The sequence below is a fragment of the Schistocerca nitens genome, chromosome 7, assembly GCF_023898315.1.
Source record: "Schistocerca nitens isolate TAMUIC-IGC-003100 chromosome 7, iqSchNite1.1, whole genome shotgun sequence".
In the NCBI taxonomy this organism is placed as follows: Eukaryota; Metazoa; Arthropoda; class Insecta; order Orthoptera; family Acrididae; genus Schistocerca; species Schistocerca nitens.
This window is the reverse complement of record NC_064620.1, coordinates 636,183,537-636,196,709: the sequence shown is the minus strand read 5'-3', so window position 1 is coordinate 636,196,709 and position 13,173 is coordinate 636,183,537. Positions and strand designations below refer to the sequence as shown.

Genomic DNA, 13,173 nt, shown 5'->3' with positions numbered 1-13,173 from the left:
AATTGTCCACAGATGTCCGCCCTGTTCATGGACTTTGCCCTAAAGGAGCAGATTCTTGGTGTGGTTACCAAAGAGCAAAAGAAAGAGGTCAAATATACCGTCATAAGTATTCTCTTCCTGAGCCTCTTATGAATGAAATAAAACCAACTTTTAGAGACCTGAGTGTCCCTGTTTTGCTTAGTAAATGTCTTCATGGGGCCTCTCAAATTAAAATTTCAACCGTTGCATGAAGCTGAAAGATTCGCTCTTCAAGGTACCAAAGAAGCAAGAAGTGTTAAAAGGAATTCCAAGAGGAAGCTCGAAGATGAAGAAATGCTGCAGGGAGAAGACCATCCTTCAGGAACGTTCGGAGGCACAGTTTAATTGGACTCATATATTCAATCGCAATTTCCCACAAGTTGTATTTTTCAGAATTCAGGTATAAATATTTTCTAATGTTTATAAAGCATTGCTATACCTAAGCTTTATTGCAGAATCAAATAAATTATAGAAAAAATAACAGTACCGTGTCGCCTGCAGTGCCTCTCCTGGTTTGGTGGCAGTGTCGACACCGTTCTGCAGTCAATGTGGATGCGGAGCTTCACCCCCACAGCAGTTCTGAAACAGTGGCGCCAATCTTTCTCCTGTATCTTCCTCGTACATCTTTCTATGAGATGCAGGAAGGGACTGCAGAAAGGGACCCTGAAGCGCAGACTCCTGTGCTACAGTACACGTATCTGCCATTCTTCTCCAATATCCTGTAAAATGCGTCCTCCCCATGCTGCACAACAGCATATCAGTAGAGGTTTACCGTTTGTCCCTTGCACAAACAAGACACATGACGGCCCGTAAATTCTGCATCCAGTATTACATGGCAGTGCTATTGCAGCAGAGTCTAGAAAACACAACCAGGTCGGAAAGTGTCCTTTTTTTTCATTTTTTGTTATACCAGTCAGTATCAAAAAATAGAAAGCACGCAAGTCACGAAATATAGCCATTAACGTGATGTGTTTTCAACCAAAGAAAGTTTTATAGATGATATCAGATCTAACAAACTTTTTTTCAAAGTTTACAGCATGTTCCTCCGCTTTGAGGAGTATTACTGCTTGTTGCTTTTGTTGATGATCAACAGGATTTTCTCAATCATCCTCAGTTTTTCTGTTTCAGATTTTTAATTTTCGTTCCGTGCCGCATTACATTTTTCATGAGCATGAAATTTTAGATCGTTGAACGAAGAAAGTGGTATCCATATTCACATTAATGACATAAAAAGCTCTTTATATATACAACCGATTATGCTTATTGTTGAGATATGAAAGCAATCTGCCTCGAGTACACTAATTAGATAACTATCAACCGTTTGAAGTATAATAAAATTTGTGTATGTAAGGTCAAATTTAATTCCTGGTGCACAACGCATTTACTGAATCACCGCATTAGTTAGGTAAAAAGAAAAAATGCATATTTCGGAATGCTGCCCCCTCTGGAAGAATGCCAGCGGACGCCAACGGTCAGAGAACTTTTAACTGTGTCCATGTTGTATCGCGTTACACGTTTTGGTGACTTCAATTGCAGCTATTTTTTTCTTTTAAATCTCCACAAGGTGGAACAATGAATTTGCTAATGCTGCTCGAAACATTTTTTAATCGCACCGATGAAAGGCGTTTCTTGTCATCACACAGTCTTCAACCCACCATTGTTTACACTAAAAGAGTGCGAGCAACTCTCTCATCCGGCCTGGTGTTTGTCGCCTGCTTGCTTGACCCAACTGCAGGATCTTTGATCTTATAGACACTACTTTTCAAAAGCCCAAGAACCATCAGGACATTTTCTTTTTCTGAGCAGTGAATCCATTTTTTCTCTTAAGTACATAAAACTCTTTGCAACACTCCTGTAACAATCAAAATAATAATTGATAAAGAACGATACAACATGTTGTAAAGGAAATAGGTTTACCTACATGAATTGTTGGCCATAAAGCAACGATGCGATTAAAATGATCTAGTAATATACTACCGTTATACTAGCTTACGAAATCAGTAGGAATCTTCGTTTTTATTATGGTTTTTTAATTCACGAACAGGTAAGATACATATACAAAATACCGCAAACAATGCAGATCTGGACGGACAACCATCAATCTAGGTCTACCACACCGAACAGTTCGGTAAAAAACTGAACACCTCTACAGGGTAGACGAGGCTTCCTAAGAACGACAGTGTATCGCAGTACGTGGCAGTATAAGGTTCAACTTCCTGAGCTTATTACTGCCTTACAATAACGCAAGGCCGATGGTAGGGCACTGCTGAGCGACGACACCGCAGCGCAGACTCGCCCGCAGCAGCTGTTCCGTGCGCCGCAGTGTAGCCAACTGCTGGGTTATTAACACTGACAGTGACTCCCAGTCCTGCTGGCCACACGGACTCTTACTCTGCCCTACTACCTAACTAATTTATTAATTCTCTGTACCATTCGATTCTCGTAATGAACGAGGGAAAAATAACTATATTCAATTGCTTGTGCCCTAGTCTCTGTTACATCTTCGACGACGTCTAGATCCACACTCTGCAAACGAGCGTTTAGTGCGTGGCAGAGAGTACACTCCACTGCACAAGTTGTTAGGGCTCCCTTCTGTTCCATTCGTGTCTGAAGCGCAGTGAAAGACTGTTTAAACGTCTCTGTCCACACTATATTTAGTTCAATCTTGTCATCACGGAGGCCCGGATCTATGGCTGGTGGCGGGAGGGAGGGGGGTTGGCAAACCGTGGTATCTGCCGCGGGCGGCAGTTTCAGGGGGCGCCAAACCATATTCTTCAAGAAAAAAACCTTGTTTCACGAAGCACACGTTGGTCTACCGATTATTCATACGGTTCTGAACAGCATCCCAGTTTGTGTTTGAATATTTTTGAACAAATTCTTAGCTGATTTCTGAAAGAATAATAAGTTGACTTCTGAACACTTGCATAGCTTACGTGATGTTTCTGCGAGGGGAATCCCCGTCGCATCTAGAAATAAAAAACTTTCCCAGAGATAAAAGGGGATGGGGCCATATGAGCTGAGCCGAATACACCCGACCGGATAAATGCCAATCGCTGTTGGTTTATGTGGTTGACTGGGTGTGCGAATGAGCAGCTTTGTTGTAATTATTAGCGATATCCATAAATTCAGACTACCGAAGTGGAAATAAACGACTAACAAGAATAACAGGTAGGTAAGATTACAATTATCTTCTAAGCGTATCCAAAGAAATGAAAATTTGACAGAACATTTTTGCAGAAGGCTACGCTACTAAGATCTCGGTTAGCAACCACTTAAGTTCTATTTCCTGAATAGGTAAGAAAAGCGCGAAAAACGCGTTGTCGAACATGTAATAACGCCTAACCAGATGCGAGATAACTGAACCGGTGATTGTGGCAGGGTTACCGAAGTTAACTGAAGAATAAGTTTTGACAGTGGCAGGAATAGTTACATAATTAGTGATGACAAGATTGTTTGGGAGGACGAGGAAGAAGAAGAAAAGAGAACATGGCACAAATAGTATGGAAGAAAATGACGATTCCAAATTTACATAAAAATTTCGTACTGACATTTTCGATCTCATGCTTGAGAAACTGGACCATAAGAATCAAATGTGAAACTATTTACTAACATAATGCATTTTCTTGTAGTAGGCCTAATACACATTTCATATTGGTACTTCGTGCATTATATTCTGTCGTGTTAATTATGTAAATGAGGTTCATATAAATGACCATTTGTGGAAAAACACACTCGCTTATTTGCCATGTGTTACAACTGTTGTGACATTAGAAAGGCCTATTTCGTTTTACATAGCAGACACTGACAAAATAGATATGATCGAATCGAGAAACCACACCAATAATCCGTACTATTCGTACTAAAAGCATTTTCAGTATTAGACATCGACATTTTGATTTTTCATGTAGCAAAACGTTTGACGAACTTTGATGAGGTAATCGATTCTTTCATAGAAAGGAAAGCACGCCAGTGGTAGAACAGTCTGCGGTTTACCCCACTCTCCATTGTTGCCAAACTTATTCAAGATGACGTATCCAAGATGGCGGCGATATATATGGCAACATTGCAATGACACCGTGGCAGGGAGTTCAAATTTTGGCGGGAAGATAGGACAACTGGGCTACAACATAATTCCGTCCCCTCCGCCCTTCCCACCCTTCCCCAAGAAAATAGCAGGAAGCTCAAATACCAGCAGGACAATGCAACACACCACAGCTACCTCCACTAACGTAAGAAAATGACGGGATAATAGGTCAATCGGGATACCTCCACTAACCTAAGTCATCCGACCGCCACCTCTTCCTAGGAATTGCCGGGGAAAGTGCTGAATAGGATGGACACAAGTCTTTATTTAGGCAATTTGAGGCAGTACCTGCATCCAGTGTGTCCACCATGGAGTCCAGAGACCAGCTGACCTAATACTAAAAATGACAGAAAAAGGACTCAGCCTGCGATGGGCTACTGGTGAGAGGAAGGAGTGTACTTTATTTATTTTTGGAACAATTTATTTACTGACGGATTTGACATACTATATTTATTACGCTGATACAAAACACTCACACTGACGTGCTTGAGGTCGCAGTAAATAGTCTACAGACAAGCAAACTACTGGCAAATAATGCAGTACACTGATGGACAGACAAGTAAACAACTCATAAATTGTCAAAAAATGCATGTGAAACGCTGTGCAGACACACTTGCTATCTATAAACTGTCGAAATAATACACTGCACAAACACTCAGTGCACGTAAAAAAGGCGATGTATCAGCGAAGTGTTGCAACGTGCACACGCACTGTGCAGGGCCAGCCGGACGTAAGCCAACGCCGGCGAGCGAGCCATCGCTGTCACGCCACTGCCAATGGCATCTCTTTTTGGGTACACAGAGTTCTTCGAGTATTCTACTGACGTCACATGTCTATGTAAATAAGTGCCAAGTCACACTTTGGCTATGTCACGCAACTGATGCATCCTGACAGAAGTGCGCAAAAACTGGTCAATGCATCCTCAGTCTGCCATTAAATCGTACCTCGTTACAGCTCCATCTCAATCGATCACCTCATCCACTCTCTGTTATCCTTTACCATAGATGCATTAAGTTTAGAGGCAGGCTGCCTCGACGAAAAAAAGTAACTGTTTTACTGATTCTCTTCGCTTCCATGACGTTTTCCCGGATTCCTCTTGCTGTCGCATACTTGTTCCCACGTACAAGGACTGTTCTGCGCCAACCAGAAGACCTGTGCTGAGGGGAGCCGACCCTGAGTTTGTGGAACAGTTCTAGAGAGTGACTTCGTTCCCCTGAGGGCGCCCTGATCACGCCTCAGGGGTAGATGGCCGCCCGACCTCGCGAAAAATATCTAGTGCAGCGAAGGGTATACTTCTCAATTTCTCCGCATTTCAGCGTATTTTTCCCCAATTTACACCTATTTTCCATCATTTTTCGCAATTCTATCGATTTTTTATGCCACTTCTACCCGTAAGATCGTCATATAACCTCTCGCTCCGTGATCTGAAACTGCTTTTAAATGTCGTGCAGCTGCCAACACCTTGCGTAAATCACTACTCTTCTGATCGGTATTCGTAGTGTACGGTGTACTCGACTGCATCCATTCGCCTCCACCCGCATATTCCACATTCGCAGTGCGTTTGCTCTGTTTTCTGTATGCCTGTATATGTGTCGCTGGACTATTATTCCCTCCCTTTCAAATTGTCCGATGGACTGTTTCTTCACTTTTCCCGTCTTCATTTGGTTGAGAGAACATCGATTGTGGTGTGTGTTGTGTGCATCTAGCAGGTGACAGACGGGTGGAAAACACGTTTGCTGTTTCTCTAGACATGAGAAACACCATAGTTGAGTTTATAAATTGTAAGGATGATTTGGAATCTCTTATATCACTGACATCAATATTCGTGAGTGAAAATGTTAGTTTCCTCTATTTTTTTCGAGTTTTCACATAAAGGTCTTCGTAGATGGGATAAGTTTCTCAATGGTTTACAGCATACGCCACATCGCTAAAGTTTCGGGTTTGTAGAGAAATAATTTCCAGTCTATGTCTTAGAATTATGGTGTGCGAGTGATAGTGCTATGCAAGTGATATTGGTATGTGCTTGATATCGAGAAGAATCGTGAAAATGGTATGATATTCTGGCAAACCATGAGGAATTACATATGTTCTTGTACTTCCAGAGTCTGGAGATGGGCGTAGCAAAGCAAGCAACCAACCAGGTCGGAAACAGAAACAGTAACGCGTTTGTGCCGAAGAGAGCCGACGCCGAATTTGTAGAACAGTTCTGAGAGTGACTTCGGTCCACTGAGGGCGCTCTGGTCACGCTTTAGGGGTGGATGACCGCCCGACCTCGCGGCAAATGTCTAGTGTAGCGAAGGGTGTACCTACGGTGCATGTGCTTATGCTGTCTGTCTTCACGGTGTATGTACGACAGTCTGGCGGTCGATAGCTATACGAATGATGTAAAAGGGGCGATTTTGTATGGGTCAGGATACGAATTGTATGTTTACTACATCGACATTGTACGCGGTGATATATTGCCGAGTTGGAGATCGGTTTCACGCTGTAATATTTAAGCTACCGCCCTCAGTGGCAGAGCAGTGTTATTGAGTAAGAATCTTTCCGTATTTGTCGATCTGTAGGCCACTTTGTAGGGTCTAGTTGTCGGTGCAATATGGTGATCTGTACAAAATAGATTTTTGCCGCTGAAAGTCCGGTCTGCAGAAAGAAAAAAAAAAGAAGGGGGACAGTGCTTCCACACTGGCAGAATCAGTAATTCGGAGGGTAAGTTCAATAAGAGCGTATCATAATGCTCCATTCACTCACGAGACATCCTTTCTGCCAGGACTTAGGAGCCTACATAGCGGTGAGATCGTTTGCGTTTCGGAGATGTTTGTTGAAATCCTGTCTTAACGATTTCCAGGAAGGGTCACACGTGATGGACAGGGTGCCACCTTAGGACCATAAGGAGCAGTCTGCGCTATTTTCGTTTCTGTTATGCCAAGAATTTCCATGCAGACAAGATGAGACATCACGAAAGCTTCTACAAAAGTGACAGTTAACTATTACTGGGACACTATACAATTTATGAGAGGTCGATGTCACTCTTATTTTACATAGCATTGCGACATCAGTGTAACATTGAGAACTTTTTAGATGCATTTGCGACAGTGTATAGCTACACGAGCATTTCGCGACAATATGTCAGCCACACTTGGCTGGTAAACGCGTGCATGGCTAGATGCAGCTCGTGTGTCCCGTTAGGATCGCTGGGAACAATGCAGCCTGTGCTATTGTGGGAAGCAATGGAACGGATTTCTCCAGTATCTGTGAGAGTGAGTTGCTGGACCACAGGTAGGGAGATTGATTGCGCCAGCAGTGGTGAGTATGCATGCGATCTAGAGTGTTACTTGGCGCTTACTTAGATAGACATGTGACGTCAGTATAACACTCGAAGAAATCTAACTGTATACCCGAAAATAGGCGTGACTTTCACCTGCCGTCGGCAGTGGCGCGACAGCAGTGGCTCTCACCCTGCCGCTGGCTTGAGTCCGGCTGGCCCTGAGAAGTGCTCGTGGGTGTTGGAGCAGTTCCCTGATACCTCGTGGGTCGGGAGGCCACGGTTGTCACGCCAGTGTGGAAGCGACGCGTTCGGAAGGGTGACGTTCTGCTCCGTGCTGGATCTCAACAACACCACGTGACTAGCGCCGTAGAGGGCAGCGCAGCTAGCCGATACGACGTGGTGCACCGGCGCACCTCGAGTGAGCCAATAGGATTGCTGCAGGAAAACAGACATCCACAGGGCCAGTGCGATAATATTTGGAGCACCACAGATGTCGGCAAGGTGACAGTGGGTCCAGCTCGCGTCGATACACCAGCAGACACAGGAGCATTGCCGGTGGTATGCCTGACGACAACACTGTGCAGGGGAGTAGCAACACATTGTCTTTTCAGAAGAGCTCCTGTTCTGCCTACAGAATCGTCACGGGGGTATCCATCTAGTGAGGGTCCGAGGGGAACGAAAATTGCGATATTACATTCATTGCCATCGTACGAGCCCGTCATCTCTCATTACACTATAGGGTACCACTGGGGACACGATGCAGTCACCTCTGGTTCACATAACCAGTAATCTGAACAGCAGCCATTCTATTTCCGCCTTTTGTCCTATCTTTGACGTCTCTGTGAAGAAATGTTTCAACAAGATGACATAAGAACAGAGGTAGCCCATTCTGCCCTTAACTATGTCGATACAGGGGTTGCACTGGCCAGCATGTGCTCCAGATCTTTGAGGTATTGAACCTGCTGGTCACAGGTTGCCGAGAGACCGCCACACCACTCCTTTCCAGGCAATAAGATTAGTGATTTGGCACGGAGTCGGAGCGTCACAGAACTACGTACTCCCATCTGTTTCTCGAGGTGAGTTTGACGCAATGCCAAAGCGGGTCGGAGCTGTTGCCGTTGCGAGAGGTGACAATTCTCTGTATAAAGTTGAACACTCCTTATTCTCCCAAATCAACTACAACTTGATGGTATATTCTTCCTTCTATACTGCGTGTGCACAATAAGTAAAATTTTATTTGCCGTTCTTTCCGATATTGCAATTTTAAGGCTGAAGAACGTGAATCGGCACTGTTCAGACCATTAAGGTAGTTCTTTCGAGTCGTTTTGGAACGCCACGGAGAATATAAATCTGGACAGCTCTCGGAGTGCGCCCGAGTTTCCCAGAGAAGGAAGGCATTAGTACAGTCGAGGTTCACCCCCGTACCGGGGCTGATGCCTGACAGTGTTAGGGTCTGAACTCCGCTAGCCCACTTCCAGAGTGGTGGTGGAGACGGTGCAAGCTGGTCCCCCAGTTGGCTGCTGCAGCCCAATTTCATAGCCGGCGTCTGCAGGGACGGGGGCGGCGGCGCCGCGGTGGTGGCTGGGCGTGGCCGCCGCGCTGCTGGCGGCGCCGGCGCCGGCGCCCGCCGTCGTGCGTCCCGACGCCTCGGAGGCGTCGCAGGCGCCGGACCGCAGCCCCGCGGACGAGTGCCAGCTGACGCCGGTCATCCACGTGCTGCAGTACCCCGGCTGCGTGCCCAAGCCCATCCCCAGTTTCGCCTGCACCGGCCGCTGCTCCAGCTACTTGCAGGTACGTACACTACGCAGTCAGTTCGAAAAGTACTCGCGTAGAATCGAGCAGCCAGTAACTGTGCCCCGCGGTTGGAGACGGCAGGGTGTTCCAGGGTAGCGCTGTCAGCACACGCGAACTGCCTGCCAGTTGTCGAGCAGCCCTGCCTGCCCACCGAGGCTCGGCTGAGCGCCAGCTGCTCGGCCGCCGCTGCCCGCCTCTGCCCGTGGGCGCGCCGCCTCGCCTCGTGCAGCTGGCTGCAACCCTCTGGTCTACGAGAAGGAAATCCTACAACATGTTGGTTTTCTTCTTCTGACCCATTGCAGCTACGTTCGGTCCTTCCATCTCTTGCCATGCATCTTTTACCTTGCTGAACATATTGCCAAAAATCTAGTGGTAGTCTTAAATCTTCCATTTGCAACAGATCAAATATCCATTTTCGCCACTTTTCTTCAGCCTTTTCGTTTACATCAAATATTTTCAATTCCTCCCTAATACTTGTTCTTCTTTTATTACCTAATTTTGTGAATACTGCTGTGTTTTTGAGGAAGTTTCAGTGTCTTGGCTCATAAGCTTCCTTTACCTTTTTCTTTCACTAACCGAGATTCATACCCACACAGCAAATGTGGTACTGACATAACTTTATAAAATTTAAGATTAATTTCTGTTCTGCATTTTTTAATCTTCCAGTTGTAACGTTTAGGTAACACAAATTCTCAATTGTGTGTTTTTAATGTCCATCTCCTCTGTGTGTTAGCATGATCGCTGAAAATTGAAATCAGTTTGCTCGCTCTGTGATTTGCTTCTCTGTTATAACTCTTCCCCTTATTGTGTTCCTCCCTTAGCAAAGCGTGACTTTTGTTTTCTATACTGATGTCGACATGTTATATGTCTAACTTTTTTGTGTAGTTCATAGGCAGCTGTTGTATGTTTGAACCTAATGAGCTGCAGGAAACGACTAACGTCTTCTCCGTCGACCCAACTCGATTTTGTAAGCATCAGTAATGCAGAACCTAAATTGTGCTTTCTTCACACGATATCCTGAGAGACGTGCATGCAGGAAGACAGGTACATGCAATAACTCTTGTCTTCCAGAAAAGCATTAGTCGGTGCCACCCCAACACTTATTACCGAAAGCACAATCGAGAAATTTTTGGCTTGTTTGAAAATTTGGTAGGCAGAATGCAGCATGTTATCTCGGATGGAGAGTCATCGGTGGAAGTAGAAGTAACTACGAGCGTTTCCCAGGAAACCGTGTGCTGTTCGTACTTTTATTAATGACCTGATAGACATTCAATTGTTACCAGACGTATCCAAGATGGCACCAATGAGGTCATCCAAGATGGCGGCGTGTAGACTTAGCAACAGCAAATGACATCATACAAGACGGCGGCCATGACGTCATTCAAGATGGCGGTTTTTTGTGGGAAGTTTGAATTTTGGTGGAAAGAAGATCAATTGGGCTACCTCCACTAACCTAACCCCCCTCCCCTCCCCATCACCAGAAAAATGGCGGGAAGTTCAAATGCATCACACAACAGTTGTCTCTACTAACCTAAGAAAAGCGAGGGGAAACATGTCACTTGGGCTATCCCCACTAACCTAAGTCATCCGACCACCACCTCATCATAGGAACTAATGTGAAGGTTGAATTTTGGCGGGAAGATAGGTTAATTGGGCTACCTCTGCTACCCTAAGAAAATGGGACGAAAGAAAGGACACTTGGACTACCTCCACTAACCTACGGATTCGTGGGAGAAGCACTCAGCCTGCACTGGGCTGGTGGAGAGAGGAAGGAGAGTACTTTATTTATTCTGGAACAATTTAAATAGGGTTGGAGTGTATTTATTACACTGGTACAAAACACACACTCTGACATGCTTGGAGTCATGTCACATAGCCTACAGACATTCGAACCACTAAAAGACTCTGCAAACATGTTTGCTAATCGACAACCGTTGAAATCGTGCACCAATCTTTATTTACACAATTTGAGCCACAACCACCATACGATGTGTTCGACACGAGGTCCAGAGCCCAACTGACCTAGTGCACAGCACCACCACCAGAGCGCACTATCATCCCTCTCATCTCTTTGACCGCTTTCTATTGCCATTCTAATGGGACACCTCTGATGTGCGGATACCGACGTCACACATCGTGCTGTTCCACTGCTCGTGACGTGTGTGTGTGTGTGTGTGTGTGTGTGTGTGTGTGTGTGCCTACACTCACCCCAGCTATATGTCACGATGCATCTCAGCCCTAGGGAAGCACCGTCAGCCTTTCCTTTCTTTCTACAGACATGACATTCAGCGACAATAAACTATTTTACACTAATCACCATATTGCACCACCAACTACACCTCGCAAAGTGCCATACATATTGTCAAATACGGAAAGACTCTTACTCAATTACACTGCTCTCCCACTGAGGACAGGAGCTTAAACATTAGAATGTGAAACCTATCTCCATCCCAGCAATATATCACCGTGTACTGTGCCGATCTAATAAACATACAATTCATATCCTGCGCCATACAACATAATCCCTTTTACATCAGAGCACCCTCAGCAGACAGAAGTCGCACTCAGAACTGTTCTACAAATTCGGGATCGTCACCCTCGGCACAAACGCGTTACTGTTTCTGATCCGAACCCGCTTCCTTGCCCGCTCACACTTCTACGCACATCTCCAGACTCGAGGATTATAAGAACACATGTATTTTCGCATAGTTTGCCATAATATTATACCATTTTTGTGGCACTTCTCTATATCAAGCACTAGGCAGCATCCTACCGATCGCTAGCACAACATAATTCCCTAGATATAGACTGGAAATTATTTCTCAACCACTCCCAAACTTTAGCGAGGTGCAGCATGCTGTAAACAACTGAGTAACTAGAAACAAATAGAGGAAACTGAATTTCCACTCTCGAATACCGATGTCGGTGATGTAGCAGATTCCAATTCATCCCTATAATTTACAAGCCAACTAAGGTCTTTCCCATGTCTAGAGAACAGGCAAATATGTCTTCCACATGCTAGATGCACACACCACACTAAATCTTCTCTCAACTAAATAAAGGCGCATAATGTGCAGAAGCAGTCAAACGAACAATTTACACAGATGGTAATAACCTTCAGTGCAAACGCTCCTCCATTCACAATCTTCTCATAATTCCACATGATCACGAAAGCCACCCAACCGTTACTGAGTATTAGTTCGCTATTCGGTTGTCTAGATGACTGCAAAGTTAGATACATTCCTATACTCCAACAGGCCTCTGAATTTGGATGGCTGCTGCTGTTAACAGGAAACGTGAATAATTACCATCATAGGCGATGCATACGAGGAATCATTTTAGAAAACCGGTCACATATATGTTTCATCATTATACTTACAATTAAATGTTATGATCGCGGTCTCAATTGAACAGCATTGGACAATGAGCGAAGTATCGGAAATACACCCTGCTGAAGACCGTGGCTCTGGAAATGGAAATACCTGTACCTTCCTTACAACTGGACGTAGTCATTTCCTTTAAATATGTTGGAACACAAACACATACATTACAAGCCTAATGCTCAAATGCGAACGTATCACCCACTCCCCACTACTACTAAGTATAATACTCGACCAATAAATAATTCCAGGTGATGCAAAATAACACTGACTGAAAATCAATAATGAGTGGGCATGTCTCTTAGGTATTTCTTGCTTTAGAAGGAGAGACGTTATCGATCAGATTTTAAAGAAAAAAATCGATCGCAACAGCTACTGCATGTTACTGTCACAAGCTAGTTTGGTTCTACAGGTGCACACAAGTATCCTCTGAATGAGGTGATGTTTTCCGGACAAATACCGTGACGGTGATCGTAGGAATGTGTATTATCAGACCAACACATTGCCCACAATGCAACATCGTGTTAAACTTACCGCATTTTGAAAGTGATTCAGCTAAGGAACGTGGTATGTAAGCGGGATTTGCCCCCAGCTAGATAATTCTATAGCATTGAAAACGTACAGTGCTGCCC

The 13,173-nt window shown here is 44.7% G+C and overlaps 1 protein-coding gene across 1 annotated transcript in view; it reads left to right on the top strand.

Moving 5' to 3' along the window:
• Nucleotides 1-13,173, top strand: part of LOC126195806 (bursicon-like) — a 43,564-nt gene that overhangs the window by 9,666 nt on the left and 20,725 nt on the right. Inside the window, exons 2-3 of the mRNA XM_049934442.1 lie at nucleotides 8,835-8,944; nucleotides 9,021-9,158. Of these exons, the coding sequence (XP_049790399.1) occupies nucleotides 8,835-8,944; nucleotides 9,021-9,158 (248 nt within the window). The remainder of the gene's footprint in view (nucleotides 1-8,834; nucleotides 8,945-9,020; nucleotides 9,159-13,173) is intronic.